The sequence below is a fragment of the Malania oleifera genome, chromosome 2 (assembly GCF_029873635.1).
Source record: "Malania oleifera isolate guangnan ecotype guangnan chromosome 2, ASM2987363v1, whole genome shotgun sequence".
Classification (NCBI taxonomy): domain Eukaryota; kingdom Viridiplantae; phylum Streptophyta; class Magnoliopsida; order Santalales; family Ximeniaceae; genus Malania; species Malania oleifera.
The window spans coordinates 148,261,530-148,285,049 of record NC_080418.1 but is presented as its reverse complement, the minus strand read 5'-3'; the positions used below and the strand labels follow the sequence as shown (position 1 = coordinate 148,285,049).

The 23,520-nt window shown below is 34.5% G+C and overlaps 1 protein-coding gene across 1 annotated transcript; it reads right to left on the bottom strand.

Annotated features, from left to right (window-relative positions):
- Positions 1-666: 666 nt before the first annotated feature.
- Positions 667-20,224, bottom strand: LOC131149302 (metal tolerance protein 4-like). The gene is made up of 7 exons (XM_058099644.1): positions 19,809-20,224; positions 18,724-18,893; positions 12,817-13,015; positions 7,652-7,830; positions 7,409-7,559; positions 7,056-7,186; positions 667-1,021 (listed from the first exon to the last, which is right to left on the bottom strand). The coding sequence occupies exons 1-7, from the start codon at positions 20,020-20,022 to the stop codon at positions 848-850; spliced, it is 1,218 nt and encodes a 405-aa protein (XP_057955627.1). The 5' UTR covers positions 20,023-20,224; the 3' UTR covers positions 667-847.
- Between the last annotated feature and the right edge of the window lie 3,296 nt (positions 20,225-23,520).

The following is a 23,520-nucleotide window of genomic DNA, read 5'->3' as shown; positions in this document are numbered from 1 at the left end:
AATTGCTTTGTGCCTCACCATTTATGTTCATGTCATTGATTAATTCTTTAGTTCAAGTAAAAATAAAGAGAGGAAAATACATAATAAAATTTGTTTACTCGTCCTTGAGAATACATCCTTTACTTCCGCGCTTCGAAAATCCGTAAGTGCATCATGCTCGGAACTTGTTTGGTTATAGAAAATAATTTTATTTTGTTTAGTTATGAAAAACAATGTTTATTTTTTATTTCTAAATTTTCAAAAAACTATAAAAATGTATTTTCATCGTCGTTGTGGAGAGATGGGAAAACAATAACTAAAAAAATTTCCAAGTTTTCTCCATAAATGTTAAAAATTTGAAAAATAAGGTAATATCTTTTAATTCCTTGTAAAACAAAATAAAATAAAATAAAATAAAATAAAAACGGTTTTTTTTTTTTCCACAATGAAACACAATTTAAAATATTTTTTTGATCGAAAGAAGAATTAATTAAGAAGAAAAACTTGTACAACAAGGAACATAAGCAATCCTTCTTAAAAAAAAAAAAAATCAAAACAGCATGGCCAACCGATCACGTCATAAATCGAACAACAAAAACCCTTTGAAACACCCAGCAGCAAAAACCCGATAGGAGGCCAAACACTGAATCCTGGAATCATAACCGAAACGACATACCCAAAAATACGTGTTTCAAGTTTTCCATACATATATAGAAAAGTTGAAAAATAATGTAATTTTTTAGTAAATATTTAGAAAATAGAAAATAGAAAATAAAAACTGTTCCACGATTAAACATATCCGAAATATTTATAAAAAAAAATTGTGCCTGGCCAATAGTCACCTGAAAACTCAACAAAATTAAGTCTTTTAATTGTTGGGGAGCCTACTGAGGACAGAGTGCTCTGGCTTGTGCTCACATTCATAATCAAGATGAACAAATGCACGCTCAACCTCAGGGAGTTTCTCTATCTTTATCTGTAAAGTCTCTCCAATGGCATGTGCTTCTTTCAAGGGCAGCTCTTCTGGGAGTTCAATGTCAACCTGCAACGGTATGTATTACTCAGTCAATACAAAATAATAGTATTCATAGAACTTACCAAAAGAAAAGAAATATTTTATCTGGTATTAGAAGGCACCATCATGCTTTCTGTGCAAAGGATTTCAAGACGATGAATGAAACATAAACCGTTAAAAAACTTGGTAAGCATGAGAGAAAAGGAGGAGAATATGAAGTAATTCATGTTGGGATTATCCCACTTGAGATGTGAAGGGGCTGGTGGTAAGTTATTAAATATAAGGGAAAGTCTCACCCCATGAGTTGGCTTTTGGGATTGCGAAGGCCCAAAACCACCCAACAAGTGGTATCAAAGTAGTGTTATTTGAACTCATTAGAATGATGTAAATCACGGATGGTAATGTTAGCCGTATGATAAGTTTCAATGGAAGCAATTAGGTAACTAAAAAAATAAAAATGCAAGATCTTTTATTTTACAAAGATCTAGATGGACCTATTGAGGGTGATAACCAAAAGCCTCAAAACATGAGTGATGATGAGTGGAATACGCTTAATAGAAAAATTGTTGGCGTCATCCGTCAATGGATTGATAATAGTGTTTTTCATCATGTTTCTATCGAAACTTTGGCATATGAATTGTGGAAAAAATTGGAGGGTCTTTATGATAAAAAGTCGGCTACAAATAAAATTTTTCTTTTCCGAAAATTGACGAACTTGAAATATAAAGATGATGGTCTTATTACCGAACATTTGAATGAGATGAAAAATATTATAAATCAACTTGTTACTATGAAAATAATTTTTGATGATGAGTTGCAGGCCCTAATGCTTCTTAACTCTTTGCCAGAAAGTTGGGAGACTTTAGTTGTGACAGTTAGTAACTTGGCTTCCGATGGAATTGTTAGTATGAACCAAGTAACTAATAGCTTGTTGAATAAAGAAATAAAAAGAAAATCAGTCGGCTCTTCTCATTCAAAGATACTTATAACAGAAAATCGGGAGAGAGGTAGAAGCAAGTGTAGATCTCCTCACCGTTATGATAAATTAAAAGGCCAGTCAAGCTCAGTTTCAAAAAAAGATATTGAGTGTCACTATTGTCATAAGAAAGGGCATATGAAGCAGGAGTGTAGAAAATTGAAATTCAATGAGCAAAACAAAGAGAAAAATTTTGAGAAAAAACATGAAGACACAACTTTAGTTGCATCTTATGATTGTTTGTGATGAAAGTTGCATTAATTTGACAAGTCAAGAGACTAATTGGGTTATTGATTCCGGTGCATCATGGAAGATTTCTTCACTTCCTATTCCAAAAAAAGTTATGGAGTTGTTCGGATGAGAAATGAAGGTTTATCAAAAATTGTTGACATGAGAAATGTTTGCTTGGAAACAAATCTTGGATGCAAGTTGGTGTCCAAAGATGTGAGACATGTACCCGACATTCGATTAAATTTGATATCTACTGGAAAATTTGATGATGAAGTGTTTGACAACCATTTTGGTGATGAAAAATGGAAGCTCACAAAGGGTAATATGGTGGTGGCTAAAGGTAAGAAGACTAGTACACTTTACATGATGCAAGGTAAAATTGGTCATAATACAATGGTATTATGAATGCAATTAAGAGTCACTCTTCTACCGATTTGTGGCATAAGCGGCTTGGGCACATGGGTGAAAAAGGAATGTAACTTTTGTTTAAAAATAAGCTTCTACTCGGGATGAAAGGTACCCCTTTTAAAGCTTGTATTCATTGTTTAATAGGTAAACAACATAGAGCTCCTTTTCGTACAAAGTTTGTAACTAAAAAAATCTAATGTTCTAGATTTGGTACATTCTTATGTATGTGGTCCTTTGAAAGTTAAGTCTCATGGTGGTATACTTTATTTTGTTACTTTTATTGATGATTGTTCAAGAAAAGTTTAGGCTTATACTTTGAAAACTAAAGATCAAGTTTTAGATGTGTTTAAGCATTTTCAGGTCAAAGTTGAAAGGGAGACCTGAAAGAAGGTGAAATGTGTGCGTTCGGATAATGGTGGAAAGTACATTAACCCATTTGATGCATATTGTTATAGCCAAAGCATTAGACATCAAAAGATCATCAAGAAAACCCCTCAACAAAATGGAATTGCCGAAAGGATGAACCGCACCATAGTGGAGAGAATGAAATGTATTCTCTTTCATGCGAAGTTACCAAAATCATTTTGGGGTGAAGCAATAAGGATGACAGTGGACTTGATTAATTTGTCTCCTTCAACTCCTCTACTTGGTAAAGTTCCCAAAAAAATTTGGAAAGGTAAGGATGTCACTTATGATCACTTGAAAGTGTTTGGTTGTCGGACATTTGTTCACATTCCAAAAGATGAAAGATTCAAATTTGATGACAAGACAAGGCAATGTATTTTTCTTAGCTTTGGGCATGATGAATTTGGATATAGATTGTGGGATTCGGTTGACAAGAAAGTTCTTAGAAGCCAGGATATTGTATTTTTTGAAAATCAAACAATTGAAGATTTTGGTACGGTTGAGCAACCACAATCTAATGGGAATGATTTTGTTGACCTAGAGTCACCTTCTCCACTTTTGGAAAATGATGAAAATATGAAAGGTGTTCATCTACCTCTTGAAGATGTTGCAAATGATGAAATTCCTAATGATGTTGAAGATGAAAATGAGGAGAAGCAACAAGTTCAAGAGCAAGCTCCATTGAGAAGGTTTTCAAAAGAGTCAAGACCTTCAACTAAATATTCATCAAGTAATTATGTTACTCTAATGGATCAAGGGGAGCCCGAAAGCTATCAAGAAGTCATGAAACATGAAAATAAAGTTGAATAAATGAAGGCTATGCAAGAGGAAATGAAGTCTATAGTTGACAATCATACTTATGATTTGTTTAAACTTCCTTATGGAAAGAAAGTTATGAAAAAAAAATGGGTGTTTAGGTTGAAAAATGATAAAAAGAATCTTCAGTAGAAGGCTAGGCTTGTGGTAAAATGCTTTGGTCAGAAAAAGGGAATTGACTTTGATAAAATATACTCACTGGTTGCGAAGATGTGACCTATTCGGGGTGTTCTTGGCATGGCGGAAAAATTGAATTTAGAAGTTGAGCAACTAGATGTAAATTCCATTTTCTTACATAGTGTCTTGGAAAAGGAAATTTATATGGAACAACCTGAAGACTTCAAACAATAAGGGAAAGAGACTTTAGTGTGCAAATTAAAGAAAAGTTTGTATGGATTGAAGCAAGCACCACAGAGATGGTACAAGAAATTTGATTCTTTGATGATTGATCAAGGTTACTCAAAAACCTCTTTGGATGATTGTGTGTTCGTTAAAAAATTTCCGAAAGGTACTTATATTATTCTTTTACTCTATGTTGATAATATGTTCGTTGTAGACAAGACTTCTCCAAGATTGACATGTTGAAGTTGGAGTTGAGCAAGTCTTTAGCTATGAAAGACTTGGGACTGGCAAAGCAAATTCTTGGCATGAGAATTGTTCGTGACCATTAAAATGGGCAAATTTGGTTGTCTCAAGAAAGGTACATTGAAAAAGTGCTTGAGAGGTTCAATATGGATAAAGCAAAACCCATTGGTTGCCCACTTGCTAGTCACTTCAAGCTTAGTACAAAACAAAGTCCTACAAGTGAGAAAGACAAGGAAAATATGAAGAAAATTCCTTATGTTTCGGCCGTTGGTTATTTAATGTATGCAATGGTTAGCACAAGATCAGATTTAGCTCATGCCGTTGGAGTTGTTAGTCGATTTCTCTCTAATTCGGGAAAGGAGCATTGGTTAGTGGTAAAATGGATTCTCCAATACCTTAGAGACACTTTAAAGGTGTATTTGTCCTTTGGAAATGGTAAATCTATGCTCCATGGATTTACGGATGTCAACATGGCTGGTGATGTTAATTCTAGAAAATCAACTTCGGGTTATTTGATGACTTTTATAGGGGGAGCTGTGACATGACAATTAAAATTACAAAAATGTGTTGCTCTATCAATTATGGAAACTAAGTTTATTACCATTACCGAAACTTGTAAAGAATTGCGTTTGTTGAATAGATTCTTGAAAGAGTTGGGCATGGAACAAGAAAGATATCTTCTTTATTGTGATAGCCAAAGTGCAATCATTTGAGCAAGAATTCTATCTTCCATTCAAAGTCAAAACATATTGATGTTAGATATCATTAGATTCGGGAAGTGTTGGATAAGAAATTGTTGCAACTTGACAAAATTCACACCGATGATAATAGTTCGAATATTTGATAGGTTGCCGTTGGATGAGAAAGTTCAATCCTCAGGAATTGGTCTTACTTCTTAGTGTAATTGTTGCAAGTTGGGGCAAACAGAAACCTTGAATTATGTGCTTTGTGTGAGTGAGATTGCTGTGAAGGTTTGGGATTTTGTCGCTACAGCCTTGGGGGTTCCTCGTACGACTGCAGTTTTTTGGATTTGTTGTGGACAACAATGGTTTACTTATGCTAAAAAATCGACTCAGAGGGGTGTAATCATTGGTATCTTGCCGAGTTTAATAATTTGGAGACTTTGGGTGCGTCGTTGTAGAGTCTGAATGGAAGGTGCTAAGGAATCGGCTGAAGGAGTTTGGTTGACAATCAAGGTATGACTTAGGAGGATTTCAGAGAATATGAGATCAAGCGAATCCCTTTCCACTCAAGATAGCAAAGTTCTAAGTGCTCTTGAAATTCCAATTATCTCTCCAAGGCATGGACTCCTTGTGTTGTTAGGTGGGGGAACCCTCGGGTTGGGTCCGTAAAGTTGAACGTAGATGGTAGTTGTCATGGGAACCCAGGGACATGTGGAAGGGGTGGAGTGATTCGAGATTGCAATGGAGCTTTCCTGGGTGCTTATTCTTCCTTCTTTGACTAGGGCACTAATAATAAAGCCAAACTTAGAGCCCTGACGGAGGGAGTGCAGATGTGCAAAGAGATGGGTTATATGAACGTGAAGATTGAATGTGACTCTAATGTAGTGGTTGACTGGGTTCGTTCTCGGATATGCATGGTATGGTATTTGTAAGATTTTTGGGAATAGCTTCTTGAGACTCTTTCCATGATTAATTTCACCATTGCTCACCAATTCAGAGAAGGAAATAAGGCTGTGAACTTCTTAGCACGTCAAGGAGAGGAATGCATCACTATGAGATATCTGGAGTTTGCTTCTTTACCTAATCTAGTTAGAGGCATGATACGACTTGACAAAATTGGTCTTCCTAATTTAAGAGTCTAATGTATCATTTTGCCTTCATTTCGTTTTCATTACGTTTCTTTTTTATTTGTTTGTAACTTGATTTGCTGGAACCACGGTATTCCTCCGTCATAAGTGAGGGTTTTTCTAATAAAGAAAGAAGGTGCCGCCCTCTTTTATTATTAAAAAGAAAAAGTGTGTGTGCGCGCGCGCGCGTGCGTGTGTGCATGCATATCTGACATTAAAAGGCAGTAATATGCAATTTTCTTGGTGGGAAGTGATGCAAGTGTGCCATTAAAAGACAAGAGCATGACTCAATGAGCCAACGTTCTTTCTTTGAGAATAATGTCAAGATGATGCATGAAACATTAGCTTTGTTTGCGAACTTGGAAAACATAAATGAAAAGAAAGGAGGATATGAAACAATTCACTTTGTCTCAAGTGAAAAAACATGGAAAAGAAAACAAAATATATAGAAAATTTTAAAAAATATATATTTTTTATTTTACATGCCAATAACCTTTAATTTTCTTAATTTTTAATCATTTGTTCATATTTGAGGTTAGATGGGAAATAAGGAAACTTGATTTCCACCTTATTTTCTTCTTTCTTAATCTTTTCTATCATAAAAGGCAAAAGCTTAATGTCAATAAATATTAACATGAAAGATGACTTGTTCCTTAACTTGAAAAAAACTTTTTAACGTTTTGTAGCTTTAATGTTTAAGTCACACAACCCTAATAGAAGACATTTAATAGTAAAAGTATGCTAACCACGGCTGACCTCCTGTTGAAGGAAGACAACACAAACACTGCTTCTATGAGATTAACAGGATGTAAACAGCAAAGAAAGCCAACCTCCACAAAATAAAGAACACCAAATGTGTATGCCCGAACCGTGTCTATACGCTTGACCTGAGGGTGCCTTATAACAAGATATGTCATTTTCTGCAACACTTCAGGAGGGGCTGACTGTCCCACTAGTGAAACTACATCCAGACATCAGAAAAACAGTTACTAGTTGGAAAGAAAATAATAACAAAGCATTATAATTACCTGTATGGGTAAGATGGTTGAAGAAGGATAAGCAAGTTACAAAGATGAAGAAATTTGTAGCACGCAAATTGTTGAAAACCGTATTTGACTTTCTTTATCAAGTATTGAAAATTTTTTGAAATAAAATACAATTTGATGAAGCCAAAAGAAGCTACCTGCATTTTCCATGACAGTTCCAGACCAGTTTGTAATTGTATAAAATGATAGAAAAATAGCTCCGGCAGGGTCAATCCACCAGTAGAATTTATCGCCAAGTACGGCTGCTACCAACCCTACTACATTTGTTATCACATCGAAATAATGATCCTGGGAAGCAGAATAGGAAAATGGTTCATGACTGAAAATGTAAAGAGAAGAATGAAGTCAAATAGAAAAGCTTTAGTGCTAGAGAGGAACACCTTAGCATAGGCACGCACAATCTCACTCCCAGAGCTTCTACAGTAAAACCAAAGGATGAGTTTTACCACAGTGGCAAATATCATGATTGTATACAACCAGACCAATTGATCCGAGGTCATCTTGTCAGAAGGTTCGTCTTCAACAAGTTGCTCTACAGCTGTGACCAACACTTGCAAGCCTGTGAAAATTTCAAGGCTATGATTATCTTTCCTTCTTTCAAGAAGAGATTTAAACTTTGTGGGCTTTCTCAGTGTGAGAAGGCAATGAACAGTAGCTGCACTGTCTGCTATATTTTATTCATAGTGCAGAGCCCTTTATATATACAATTACAGAGGGAATCAAAGAATAAAAAATGGTTACAGAATAATTTCAAATAAACCAGAAAGGAATAAATCTGTTGGGAATTTAGCTGGGTTTGTTATAACTGCTGATACTCAGGGTCTTTGATTACATATGCACAGCCTATCTCTTATTAAGCAAAACATTTGTAGGGGGAAAATGTCACTGTGCATTAAAATCACAAATTCCAATCCTTGCACATTGCATATATGGTATCATAAAGACCAAAAGGGAGTGAAACTGTGAAAGTATATCTCTGGTTGATGGAAATAAATTTTAAGTAATTTCTTGCTTTTGGGATAAAGGAAATCAGTTTCTAAGTAAATTTCTAAGTGCCGTCCAATGTATACAATAAATAAAATGTTGTACACATAATAAGTGGAATATTAATAACGCTGATTTAGTCACTATTTAATGATTAAATATTTCAGGATCTACAAACAGTGCTGAATAAAAAAAAAAATTAAAGGAACAATGTCTTCAATTATTTCAACAGGCCAGAAATAAGAATTTTTTCTGCACTTATTTCTACAATTGTCGGTGTTATACAGTAATATGGTTACATTAATTTTTCCCCCTCCCATCATAAAGACCATTATGTTTTGGCATCATCCTATGTTGTGCTATTTTGCAAATGTGAGGAATTAGTTTCCTTTTTTTGTCACTATCCTTAACTTCATTGATGTTGCATTTGGGAGCATGGATTTTAAGACTTGAATTTGGATTTGGGCAAAATTCAATACAATTTTGATACCTTCTTGGTCAGTGACGAAGGGATAAATAAGAGTTAAGAATGGAGTGTTGGCGTGAGCTATAAATTAGAGATAAATGAGAGAGATTATAGATACAAATCCCTTCAATTAAGGGTCAAAGAATCCCAACCATATGTTGTTTTTTTGTCCAACATTGGCAGAATAGTTCCACATTAGTACAAAAGGTTGTTTTGAATTTTTTATATTATTTGTCCCACATTGGATAGAAGTGTTTTTTGGACTTGAGGTTGAAGTTATATAAAGCGCTCAACTCTTCATTTGTAAAACACACCTCAAAGTTGTATTTTGTCAAGAAGTAGTGGATTGATCATCGGTGCCCGATGACGTTGGTAATTCTACACCAAACCTCGTAAATTTCTTGTCTTGTTCTTTTTATTATTTTATTATTAGTTTTTACATTATTTTAATTTCTTATATATTCAATAATAGTAGTTGTAGTATTGATATTTGGCACAAGTGGGGTGCCCGGCACAACAATTGGTATCAGAGCTAGGTTGAATAGTGTTGACATGGAGGTGTTCCTCTATTAGGATCTTTAATTCCACATTTGATGCTTAAGAAAGACCTTATCTAAACGAGTGTTCAAAGACCATTGCGGCTCAGTCGCTCCCTAGAGGTCGGTCTGGTCAAGTGGAATTTCATAAGATAAAACAGAGTAGATACAGTTGGTACGTACTATTCATCTTAGGCCTTTTGCTTTGTTGATTGCTATTGAATATATAGAAATTGTAGAAACTAGTGCAGCAGTAGAAGAAACGCTGTCCACTTCGACATCATCATCGAAGACGATAGCTAATGCTCGGCTTAAGGTGGAGAAATTTGATGGTACCAATAATTTTGGTATGTGGCAATGTGAGGTGATGGACATCCTAGCCTTAAGTTTTGTAAATTACCGAAAATAGAGAGTAAAATATCTTATTTGTACTTCTAATATTTCTGAGGTGAATATTGAAATAAAATGGTTGTTTTAACATTTTACATGGGGTTCCTAATATCATTTCTTGACTTAGGTTTTTGACGATTATGAAGGAAGTTTTAAGACAGATATCTGAGTTATAGATATGAGCCTTAGATAATTTGTATTTGACTTCTAGTTTTGATTGATTAGCAGAATAAACCTGCTCTGTAGTTTTTTCAAAATATTGAATTGGAATTAATCCTAAAACTTTGATTTATTGTTAATTTAATAAGGGTTTGCCATTGGTGAATATTGACTTTCTATTTTATTGACCATGTTGTCTTCCTTTAAAGGAGGAATATCTTCTTTCTTTGAACTTAATTTTTCTTTTATTAATTGAAATTCCTTTTTAAAGTTTATCTTGTCTATTTGAAGATTATTTGTTTGAGTTTGTAATTCCTTTATTTGAATTTTGATTTCTTTGACTTCCTTTTGTAAATTAGAGATAGTTATCTGTTTTTCTATTTCTCTCTTGAGAATTTCGTTGAGATTATATGGACCGAACAATTTTGACTCATCTTCCTTTTCTTCTCGAACCCTTTTGAGTTTTCAAGGTATTTTTTTTTAGGAAGATCATCGACTTCTTCTATTAATTCTAAAATTATTTCTTTATCTTTTGAAGGATTTGATTTGAATAGTTATTCTGACTTAGAACATTTTTGACATCTTTTAAACAATAAATAAGATGAATAATTATTCAGATGAATCAAGAATTACTTGAATTTTGTAAACAAGAAATTCAATCCTTACTCAAAAAAGGATTAATCTGAGGTTCAAAATCCCCTTGGAGCTATTCGGCTTTTTACGTTCAAATTCAAGCTGAAATTAAGAGAGGAGTCCCAAGACTCATTATCAATTACAACCCTCTCAACAAAGTCCTCCAATGGATTAGGTATCCAATTCCCAATAAAAGAGATCTTCTCAATAGTCTCCACTCCGCATTGATCTTTTCAAAATTTGATATGAAATCGGGATTTTGGCAAATACAAATTGTAGAAGAAGACCGATACAAAACCGCTTTCAATGTCCCCTTCGGACAATACGAATGGAATTACATGCCCTTCGGATTAAAAAACGCACCATCAGAATTTCAAAACATCATGAATGAAATATTCACTCCATATACTCAATTTTCAATAGTCTACATTGATGATGTCCTAATCTTCTCCGAAAGTATTGATCAACATTTCAAACATCTCAGTAAATTCTTTAATATAATTAAAGAAAATGGCTTAGTAATTTCTCAAAGAAAAATGAAACTTTTTCAAATAGCAATTAGATTTATAGGACACGAAATCAATCAAGGAATGATTAAGTCAATTCAAAGATCGCTTGAATTCACAAAAATAAAAATAAAAATTACAAGATGAAATCAAAGACAAGAATCAACTACAAAGATTCCTAGGATGCCTCAATTATGTCTCAGATTTCTTTCCAAATCTTAAAAAAATTGTCAACCTATTATTTCAAAGGCTAAAAAAGAATCCTCCTACCTAGTCGCCTAACCATACAAAAATTGTTAAAAAGGTTAAAGAACAAATAAAGTCTCTCCTAGTTCTTAATCTCCCACATCCTAAGGCCTTCATGATTGTAGAAACTAATGCGTCGGATCTTGGATATGGAGGGATTCTCAAACAAAGAATTGATCATCAAGAAAGACTAGTTAGATTCCACTCAGGGGTTTGGTCTGGTCCACAACTTAATTATTCCAAAATTAAAAAAGCTTTATCAATGGTTTTATGTGTTTAAAAATTTCAAGGCGACCTTTTCAACAAAGAATTTCTTCTTTGAGTTGACTGTAAATCTGCGAAAGAAATTTTACGAAAGGATGTTCAAAATTTGGTTTCAAAGCAAATCTTTGCAAGATGGCAAGCAATTTTATCAAGTTTTGATTTTCAAATTGAATTTATTAAAGGCGAGTCAAATTCTTCGCCAGATTTCCTTTCAAGAGAATTCCTTCAAGCAAAGCATAGATGAGTGATAAAAAGGAAAAAATAAAGCTCCGGTCAAAAATCGATCTCAGGCATATCAAGATTCAAACTGCAGACGACTAAGCTCTCAGTCCATCTTCAACACCCAAGGTAAGTAAAGTTCATGGGAATATTCCCAGACAAATTGTTCAAAGTTCTCCTCCAAATCCAAAACAAACTCAACCTTCTTTCCAACTCATCAGTTCATCTCAAACTTCATCTTCAACCAGCACTCCTTCAAATTCGTTACCTCCTATCTCTTCCAATTTTCAAAAAACCTCCTATATCGACAAAGAACCCCTTCAAATTATTTCAATTATTGAACCTGAATTCTCCATTGGTTCTAACTCTGAAATTGCCAAGAAACTCTTTCTCAGGGTCTTTGATTACATATGCACAGCCTATCTCTTATTAAGCAAAACATTTGTAGGGGGAAAATGTCACTGTGCATTTTAATCACAAATTCCAATCCTTGCACATTGCATACATGGTATCATAAAGACCAAAAGGGAGTGAAAGTATATCTCCGGTTGATGGGAATAAATTTTTAAGTAATTTCGTGCTGCTGGGATAAAGGAAATCAGTTTCTAAGTAGATTTCTAAGTGCCGTCCAATGTATACAATAACCAAAATGTTGTACACATAATAAGTGGAATATTAATATTGCTGATTTAGTCACTATTTAATGATTAAACATTTCAGGATCTACAAACAGTGCTGAATAAAAATAAAAATTAAAGGAAAATATCTTCAATTATGGTTGGTGTAATACAGTAATATGGTTACATTAATTTTGCCCCCTCCCATCATAAAGACCATTATGTTTTTGCATCATCCTATGTTGTGCTATTTTGCAAATGTGAAGAATCAGTTTCCTTTTTTTTTTTAAGTATCGTTATTTTTCATTGATGCTGCATTTGGGAGCATGGATTTCAGGACTTGGATTTGGTTTTGAGTGGATTTGGGCAAAATTCAATGCAGTTACATTTACATATTACAGTTTGTCCAAATCTACAAAAATTCAAATCCAAAGCACTTCCCAAACATAAGGTTAGAGAAATTCACAGTAAATATATGCTATAAACTCTCAGCTAACCTAAAAAGCATGAAGCAAAACAACATACCAAGAGTAGCCATAATTGCTGAAAATACGACTATGCCCACAGGCTGAACTCTCAACTTTCCAATTGGGTATTTATAGATATTTATATTTTTCATTGACAGGTGAGTGAACCAAAGTATTCCACCAGCCATGAGATCTAGTAAAGAATCCAATGTTGATGCAGCAATGGCTAAGGATCCACTCCTTATTGTGGCATATAACTGCAATAGGAAATACATTTTTTTACATCAGCGGATTGAGTTGAGAAAAGATGTTTTAAATCAACTCATCAAACAAATTAGAAGCTCATGAATGCCAGGTGCATGTTCTATTATTTGATGTGTTAATCGAAGATATAAGTTGCTGTTGTCGGGCACCCCACTTGTGTCAAACACCAACACTACAACTATTACTATTGAATATATAAGAAAATTAAAGCAATGCAAAAACTAATAATAAAGCAATAAAAAGAACAAGACAAGAAATTTACAAGATTCGTTATAGAATTATCTACGTCCTCGGGTACCAATGATCAATCCACTACTTCTTGATAAAGTACAACTTTGAGGTGTATTTTACAAATGAAGAGTTGAGCTCTTTATATAACTTCAACCTCAAGTCTAAAAAACACTTCTCTCCAATGTGAGACAAATAATATAAAAAATTCAAAACAACCTTTTATATTTATGTGGGAGTATTCTACCAATGTGGGACAAAAAACAACAAATCTCCACCTTGACGATAAATTCAACAAATTTTTTAGTCACCAACATTTTCTGGAGTTCCACATCATTGCACCTTTCAAAAATATTCAAATTTGCAGGATATTGATCAAGTCCAAACAATGTTTGAACTTGATTGTTGTCACAATTTTGGTCAACATATCTGCAGGATTTTCAGTTGTAGCAATCTTCTGAAGAAGTATCTTGCTTCCATTAATAATATCCCGTATAAAATGAAACTGAACGTCAATATGCTTCGTTCGTTGGTTCTTTGTCAAATGAATAGCACTTTGGCTATCACAGAACACAACAATGTGCTTCTGAATAACTCCCAAATTTTCAAGTATACCCTGCAACCAAATAGCTTCCCTAACAGCCTCTGAAGCTGCCATGTACTTTGCTTCTGTTGTAGACAAAGCAATGGTAGACTGTAAGGTAGACCTCCAACTCACTGGACCATTAGCAAATGTAAAAATATAACCAGTAGTTGATCGACGTTTATCCAAATCACCTGCAAAATTCGAATCCACATATCCAACAACACGTTGATCAATAGTACTATTTTTCTCAAATACTATACCAATATCAATCGTATTCATAATATATCTCAAAATCCATTTCACAGCTTGCCAATGTCCTTTACCCGGATCATGGATATACCTGCTCACCATGCTAACAGCTTGTGAAATATCAGGACTAGTACAAACCATTGCATACATCAGACTACCAACAGCACTTGCATAAGGAGCCTGTGACATATACTTACGTTCCTTATCTGATTTAGGAGATAAAGCAGCACTAAGTTTGAAATGAGGAGCAAGAGGAGTGCTTATTGGTTTTGACTGCTCAGACATGCCAAAACTCTGTACTACCTTCTTCAAATATTGTTTTTGAGACAAACTAACTCTTCCTCTCATTCTGTCTCTGTGAATCTCCATGCCAAGTATCTTCTTTGCTTCATCAAGATCTTTCATCTCAAACTCTTGATTTAACTAACTTTTCAACTTGTTGATTTCTTCCCTATTCTTTGAAGCTATCAACATATCATCAACATACAAGACTAAATATATAAAAGATCCATTTTGTAGTCTGCGAAAATAAACACAATGATCATGTTTATTTCTGATGTACTTCTAACCCATCATAAACTGATGAAATCATTTGTACAACTGTCTTGGAGACTGTTTTAAACCATACAATGATTTACCCAGTTTACATATCCAATTTTCTTTTCCAGCAACCTGAAATCCATCTGGCTGAGTCATATAGATTTCTTCTTCCAAATCACCATGTAAAAATGCAGTTTTTACATCGAGTTGAACTAGTTCAAAATCAAATTGTGCTACCAAAGCCAACAAAATTCGAATGGAAGAATGTTTAACAACTGGAGAAAATACCTCTTTATAATCAATGCCTTCCTTCTGTGTGTAGCCCTTAGCTACCAATCTAGTTTTGAAGCGAACATTATTTGCATATGGAAATCCTTCTTTCTTTACATAAACCCATTTACAACCAATTGCTTTCTTACCCTTAGACAGCTGGGCTAGCTCCCAAGTCTGATTCTGATGAAGAGACTGCATTTCTTCATCCATTGCTGTTTTCCACTTGTCTGATTCAGAGTTCCTCATTACTTCTTTGAAAGTGTAAGGAACATCATCATCCACAACTGGAAGTGTATAGGCTACCATATCAGTGTACCGAGCAGGTTTTCAAATTTCTCGTCTTGGCCTTTGAGAAACAATTGGTTCTTGTTGTTGTGAAGATTCTCGAATTGAAATCTCCTCCTCTTGTATACTATTCCCCACCGTTACTGGAGAGTTACCTTGTGTAGTCTCATTTCTCACTAGGTTTCCCAAAATTGTCTCAACCTCCACCTGTTGTTGAGTACCACTAGTCTTCTCTTCAACTCATGACTCCTTGCGTATTGTTTTCTTCATCATCGCAAGTTCATCAAAAGTTACATCTCTACTTAAAATCATTTTTTTCGTCTCTAGACACCAAAGACAGTATCCTTTGACTCCTGCACTTATCCCCAAGAATATTGCTTTCTTAGCTCTTGGATCTAACTTAGATTCTTTAACATGATAATAAGTCATAATACCAAATACATGTAAAGAATCATAATCACTAGCAGGCTTTCCAGACCATACCTCATAGGGTGTTTTTCCCCCTATTGCAGATGATGGTAGATGATTGATGAGATGACACGCATATCTAACAGCCTCAGCCCAAAACCTTTTGTCTAACCCAGCATTAGACAACATACATCGAACTTTCTCCAGCAAAGTCCGATTGATGCGCTCTGCAACCCCATTCTGCTGTGGTGTATTTCAAACTGTGAAGTGTCGAGTAATACCTTCATCCTGACATACCTTCATAAACGGGTCACTCGTGTATTCACCACCATTATCTGATCCGAGCCATTTAATCTTTTTCTCAGTTTGAGTTTCAACTAATTTTTTCCACTTAAGGAAAATATCACACACTTCATTTTTATGTTTCATAGAATACACCCAAACTCTTCTAGAAAAATCATCAATAAAAGTGACAAAATAATGCATACCACCCAACGAAGCAGTTTTTGTGGGCCCCCATACATCTGTATGGATGTAGTCTAAAATACCTTCAGTCTGGTGAATTGCTATGCCAAATTTCACTCTAATTTGTTTTCCCAAAATGCAATGCTCACAAAATTTAAGTTTGCACACCTTTGCACCTTTTAACAAACCTCGCTTAACTAATTGTTGCAAAGATTTTTCTCCTGCATGTGCTAACCGCATATGTCATAACTTGGTTGTATATGAACCTACATCTTTCTCAGAAACAACAGCTACTAAGCCAATAACTGACTACCTTGTAAATAATACAAGTTATTTTTTCTTATTCCTTTCATCACCACCAGCGCACCTGATTTAATCTTTAAGGTTCCATCTTTCAAAGTGATAATGAACCCTTTAGATTCTAAGGCACCCAATGAAATCAGATTCTTCTTTAGGCTTGGAACATACCTAACATCAGTCAAGGTCTTAATAGTTCCATCTTGACATTTCAATTGTATTGATCCTATCCCATTGTTTTACAAGTATTATCATTTCCCATAAAAACAACCCCACCATCTAATTCTTCAAAATTAGAAAATCATTCCCTATTGGGACACATGTGATAGGAACAACCAGAATCCAAAATCCATTCACCAAAATAATGTGACGAAGATGTTCCAACAAGAGAAAAATCTGACTCACTTCCATCATCATTGGCTATATTGGCATTAGAATGTGCTTTGCCCTTATTCTTTTGCTGTAATTTAGGGCAATCTTTCTTCCAATGCCCTCTCTCACGACAAAAGGCGCATTCATCTTTAGTAGGTCTCCCACGAGATTTACTCCTCCCATGAGATTTACTCTTCCTTCCAGGCATACGACTCTGAGCACGTCCCCTTATTGTTAGTGCTTCTGTTGTTTCCTTATGGACCCTCTAATCTTTCTTTCTGCATTCAGTACTAATCAACGCAGTACCAACAGCATCATAAGTAACTTTATCTTTCCCATACAATAAAGTGGTGGTCAATGTTTATACTCATCAGGGAGAGAATTCAGTAACAATATGGCTTTATCCTCATCTTACACCTTTTCAACCAAATTTAACAAATTGACCAAAATTTTATTGAAAACATTTATGTGGTCATTAATCGAAATACCTGGTTGATACTGGAAGCGAAACAATTTCTTTTTCAAATAGAGCCGATTTTCCAGACTCTTGGTCATAAATGTATCTTCCAATGTCTTCCACAATTTCTTTGCAGATGTCTCCCTCATAACACAATATTTCTAATTTTTGGCAAGACACAGACGAATCGTACCATATGCCTGACGATTGATCTTTTCCCAATCTCTGTCACCCATATCTACTGGTTTATCATCCAAAGCAATATCTAGTTCTTGTTAATACAAGATGTCCATCACCTCACATTGCCACATACCAAAATTATTGGTACCATCAAATTTCTCCACCTCAAACCGAGCATTAGCTATCGTCTTCGATGATGATGTCAAAGTCAAAGGGGTTGGAGTTCGTGTGGACAGAGTTTCTTCTACTGCTGCACTAGTTTCTGCCATCTTCTATATATTCAATAGCAACCAACAAAGCAAAAAAGCCTAGGATGAATAGTACGTACCAACTGTGTCTACTCTGTTTTATCCTATGAAATTCCACTTTGACCAGGCCGACCTCCAGGGAGCGACTGAGCCGCAATGGTTTCTGAGCACTCGCTTAGACAAGATCTTTCTTAGGCATCAAACGTGGAATCAAGGATCCTAACAGAGGAACACCTTCGTATCAACACTATTCAACCTAGCTCTGATACCAATTGTTGTGCCGGGCACCCCACTTGTGCCAAACACCCTATTGAATATATAAGAAAATTAAAGTAATGCAGAAACTAATAATAAAGCAATAAAAAGAACAAGACAAGAAATTTACGAGGTTCGGTATAGCATTACCTAGGTCCTCGGGCGCCAATGATCAATCCACTACTTCTTGACAAAATACAACTTTGAGGTGTATTTTACAAATGAAGAGTTGAGCTCTTTTTATAACTTCAATCTTAAGTCTAAAAAACACTTCTCTCTAATGTGGGACAAATAATATAAAAAATTCAAAACAACTTTTTATATTAATGTGGGAGTATTCTACCAATGTGGGACAAAAAAAAAACAATTGCTCCGTTCAAATCGAAGGATTTGCCAGAGAAAAGGAAAGGAGAAAAAAATACGAGGTAATCAAATTTTCATTAAGAAGAAGAAGAAGAAGAAACATCAACATGATGTAAAATGAAAGTTTTATTCATTATTTATTATGTATTTTATTATTGCTCTATTTCCTTCATAATCAAACAAGAAAAAGTAGATTCCTTCGTATTTTTGTTTTCTTTTTCCCTTGTTTTCCAAGTTTCAAATAGAGCCTAAATCACTGCCAGCTCATCTTTGTTTTTACTATTCAAAATGAAAAACAAAAAATACTTCTCACATCACCTTTTGCTTCAGTAAGATTTACACTATTCTAACAGTTAAAAAGCAATGCTGCAGTTTTATTAGTGCAAGAAAATGAAGATTTCTTAGAATGAATCAAACTCACAACCCAAAAACCATTTAGGAGTATAAATGATAGGTTCTGTTCAAATTTGAAACAAGCAAGGCTGCATACATTACCTTAAATACCAGCAGCACAACATTTAAGTAATTAGAGATCTTCATTAGTCTTTCATGTTTGGCCTGTTCTTCGCAATCTTCCTCCTCAAGACAGTTGGATGCCACCACAGTATCGACTTCCTCGAAAGATTTTAAGGTAGCAAATTGTCTTTCATAGTATTCCCTTTTACCTGCGAGGAATATTATAAATTGCCAAGAAGTCGTTGGAGAAAGAAATATTTGGTAAATGACGAGGAAAAACTTTTGAGAAGTGACGACGGCTGAATGTATTGATGTTGAAATTTTGATGGAATACACACGTTTCTCAATTAACAACACATTCTCATGAATTCAAGTATATATCTTTTTTAAAATCTAACAAAAGAATAAGTAATTCATTTGTAACATATGATAATTTTTAGCAAGAGCATTTCTCATATATAATAATCATCCAGATTCAACCCATTGCAGAGATTGAGCTTAATTATAAAATAAAAGGGGAGGGGGGAGAAAAAAGTACACAACTGAACAATAGAAATTTTAGTTTAAATTAAAAAAATGGCTAAACTAACAGTGTCGGACTGCAAACAGGGTGTGAGTGAGTCTCGCGAACTCGATCTTGGCTTGCTCCTTAATTCAACCCAGCTTAACTTTTTTCAAGTTTGAGTTTGAGCACAGCTCGTAATTCCGATGAGTCAATCCAAATTCCGCAATTCTACTTGTAATTATAATCAAACCTAATCAAGTTTTTTTTTTTGTCTTCAAAACTATACTTTATAAGTGATATATTATATCTTTTATACAAGCACAAAGCACTATACATTACTATTATTATGAAATTGAGCTTAATTGCCAATTGAGTGGTGAGTGGAAGTTGCTAAGCGAGTTCAATTCGAGCTCGAAGCTTTTCGAGTCATGGAACTCGACTGATTTTGAATGCACCCCAAACTTCAACATGGTTCCTTCTCAGCTCTCAACAATTTTCGTTTTCTCTCCAACATTAATTTTCTCAGCAACCAAACAGTCTCAATAATTTCCTCTGTTCTCCTACATTTTCTCAGCAACAAATACAGAGAGAGAGAGAGAGAGAGAGAGAGAGAGGAAACCTTTGCTTAAGCCAGATGTTCTGGAGGGTGCAAAGCGAAAAGAAGACTCAACGTCGAGGCTGGAGCGGACCTCATCAGGCAAGCGGGACACGAAGTCGTTCCTCAGCGAGTTCACGGAGTTCCGGCGACGAAGTCGGCCTCCGGAATGACTCAGCTTCCGCTGAGCTTCGGTCGACGTCATCAATGGCGATTTCACATCTCCATCCCCCTCCATTAATTCTCAATTCCAGCTCTCAAAACAAGTTGCAGATTTTTTTTTCGGGGTTTTCCTTTAATAGATAATTGCAAGTTTCCTCGACCGTTTTTTCCCTCATTTTGAATAAATTTTTTTTAAAAATACAAACTTATTTTTTAATATTTTTTTAAACAGTTAAATTTTCTCTAGCAGGTTCTAATTGTGGAAGATTTAGTGAAGCATAGGAGACAAATTAAGAAATATTATTAATAATAATGTCAAAGTTATTGGAAGATATTTTTTAGTAAAAATTAATTTTGATTGTTGGATTATAATTTTTAATTCCCCTTTTTTTTTTTCCTTCAATCACCATCATAAAAAATGTTCTTATTTTACGACAATTAATCTCTACTATTAATTGAGAAAAGTATATACAATTCTTAATTAGATAGTCGTATTTTTCAAATATACCCTTAATTTACAAGTTATTTTATTGCTATAATATTCATAAATCATAAGTACATAAATAATCTAATAATTTTTATTTTATAATTTAAATAAATTTTTTTTATAATTTCACATTATCTCCTAAAAATAATAAATTTAAAATATAAAAAAAATAATCCCCATTAATTAAACATGCTCTTTGTTTCTATGTTTCTAATATTTATGAGGCATGTTTCGTGTCGTACCGTCATTATTTACTTTCTAATTTTAAAAATAAAAAAAATAATATTACACTTACCTATCAAACATCACATATAACACTCGTTCAGACGCTATCAATTTTATTTTATCTTTCACTTTTATAAATAAAAATAATAAAATTTATTAAAAAATAGTTGACTTAGTCTTAGTAATAAAATAATTATGCTTTTGGTTTCCTTTAAATTGTATTATTTGAGTTGGGATGAGGATAAGAAACATCTATTCATTATTAATGTATTGGGTTGGATTGGCCTTACCTTATATTTTTATTATCAAACAAGGCACGCACGTGTTGCTTCTAAAATAATTCACTCAACCCATGTTGATTTCTAAAAAAATATATAATTTTTAATTTTTCAAAATCTTCTAAAATTCATTAAAAATTATTAAATGTGAAATTTAAAAAAATATAAAAATAATTTATTAAATGCATTCGACTCATTATTTATTTATTTATTTATTTAAAAGTATCTTAAAGAAAGTAGGCCAAGCTCATCAAAGCTTCTGTGAGAGAGAGTAATTAAAGACACCTAATTTTTTAGGGGACATGAATTGAATTGGGGGTGGTGGTAGGGTCAAGGGTCATGCTGCGGTGACAAATTGCTGAATTTGGTGTGGCCCAGGCTGCCTGTTTTTTCCTTGGGTTGCCGATCATGACAAATTTGTCCAACCTGCCACCATGTTAATGCATATACAAACATTATGTAGGGTTTGATTCTATTCATAATTTGAAAATTACGATGAGGACGACAATAACAACAACAATAAAATTAATAGATTAATTTTTTATAAAAATATAAAAAAAATTAAAAAATATAAATATAGAAGGAATGGACAATAAATACGGAAATTGTTGTAAATGAAATAAAAAGATGAATACATAATAATAAGAATAATAATTTGGAATTATAAAAATTTAACAGTGTAGTTTTTCAGAAACTAGATGTTTCTAATCATTTTATTATCTTATTTTGTTGTAAAGCATGTTTTTATATTGGCAAATACATTGACATTCCAAAAGTTAACCACATAATGAATTATTATGTGGGCATACCAAAAATTGTAATCTATTATCTAGATAGTCATCCACATAAATATACATATTTTACAACACTTCCCCTTGGATGACTATACACTATGAATATGTCTCGTTAAAACCTTCGTTTAAAAAAACCTTGTGGGACAAAACCTTAACGAAGGAAAAAAAGTACAATATTCATACTTCTCCTAAACAATACAATTAATTAAGAAATGTCCTTAAGTTGTCGCATTCCAATGTTATGTACGTGTTTCTTGAAAATTGAAGCTGACAATGCTTTTGTGAATATATCTATTGGGTTGTCACTTGAACGAATTTTGCAAATGTCAACATCTCCTTTCTTCAGAAGTTCATGGATGTAAAAGAACTTTGGTGAAATATATTTAGTTCCATCACCTTTTATGTACCCACCTTTGATTTGTGCAATACATGTTGCATTGTCCTTGTACAATATTGTTAGCGTGTCATTCTCCAGTGATAATCCACTTGTCCCTTTAATGTGTTGGATTATAATTCTTAACCATACACATTCACGACTTGCTTCGTGAACTGCCAATATTTATGAATGGTTTGAAGAGGTAGCGGTGATCGTTTGCTTTACAAATCGTCATGAGATAGTTGTATCACCACATGTAAAAATATAGCATGTTTGTGATCGAGTTTTATGAGGATCAGAAAGATATCCAGCATCAGCAGATCCTTTCAACACAGACTTTACTCCCTTTTGGTAAAACAAACTCATATCAGATGTGTTGCGAAGATAATGAAGAACATGTTTTACTTCATTCCAATGTCTCTGAGTTGGTGTAGAACTAATCCTTGCTTGCAAATTTACCGCAAAAGCTATATCTGGTCTAGTGCAATTTGTAAGATACAAGAGTGCTACTATTGCACTAAGATAGGGTACTTCAGGACCAAGGATTTCTTCATCATCTTCTCGAGGACGAAAAAATCCTTTTTCACATCAAGTGAACGAACAACCATTTGGGTAGGGGTGAGCATAATTCGGTGAAAACCGAATTAACCGACCGAAATTGGTCGGTTCGGTTCGGGTAAAAAATCTAGTTCGGTTGGTTCGGTTAAAATTATACAAACTTTCGGTTAATCGGTTTCGGTTCGATTAACGGTTAAAAAAAATATCGGTTAACCGATTAACCGAATTACTAATAGTTTACATTTTTAATATAATTTATAATAGGGTGGTCCGTGGTCGGGAAAGGCAGTGAACTGAGTGAAGTGTGACTGTGTGAACACTGAACAGCTGCAACAGCAGTTAGGCGACTCGGGGCCTCGGGCTTGGCCGCTGCCCGCTTGGGGCTTGGGGCTTGGGGCTGGGGGGAAAAAAGGCTTCGTTCACAACTTCACACTTCATACTTATAGACTCACAGTGGGGAATCTAGGGATTGCCGGATTGGGGATTAAAGTTAGGGTTTCTCACTTTCTCAATTTCTCTGCGCTCTGCGCCTCTGCCTAGTGCAAATCTACCCCACACGGCGCACGCCCGCAGGCCAGAACTCTCCTGCCTCTCCTTCGGACTAGTGGACCACCTCTCGGAGTCGGCAAATCCCCTCTGACCTCTTCGAGTCTTCGGCAGCTCGGCTCTCCAGACTCCAGAGTCCAGCATCTCGTCTCGGTCCTCAGCATCTCAAACTCTCAGCCACCAGCTCGCCGTGCAAACCCGAACCCTAGTAACTCTTCCTCTTCTTCTTCTCCTCCTCCTCCTCCTCCTCGTCTTCTTCTTCTTCTTCTTCTTCTTCTTCTTCTTCTTCCACTTTTGTTATTATATTTAT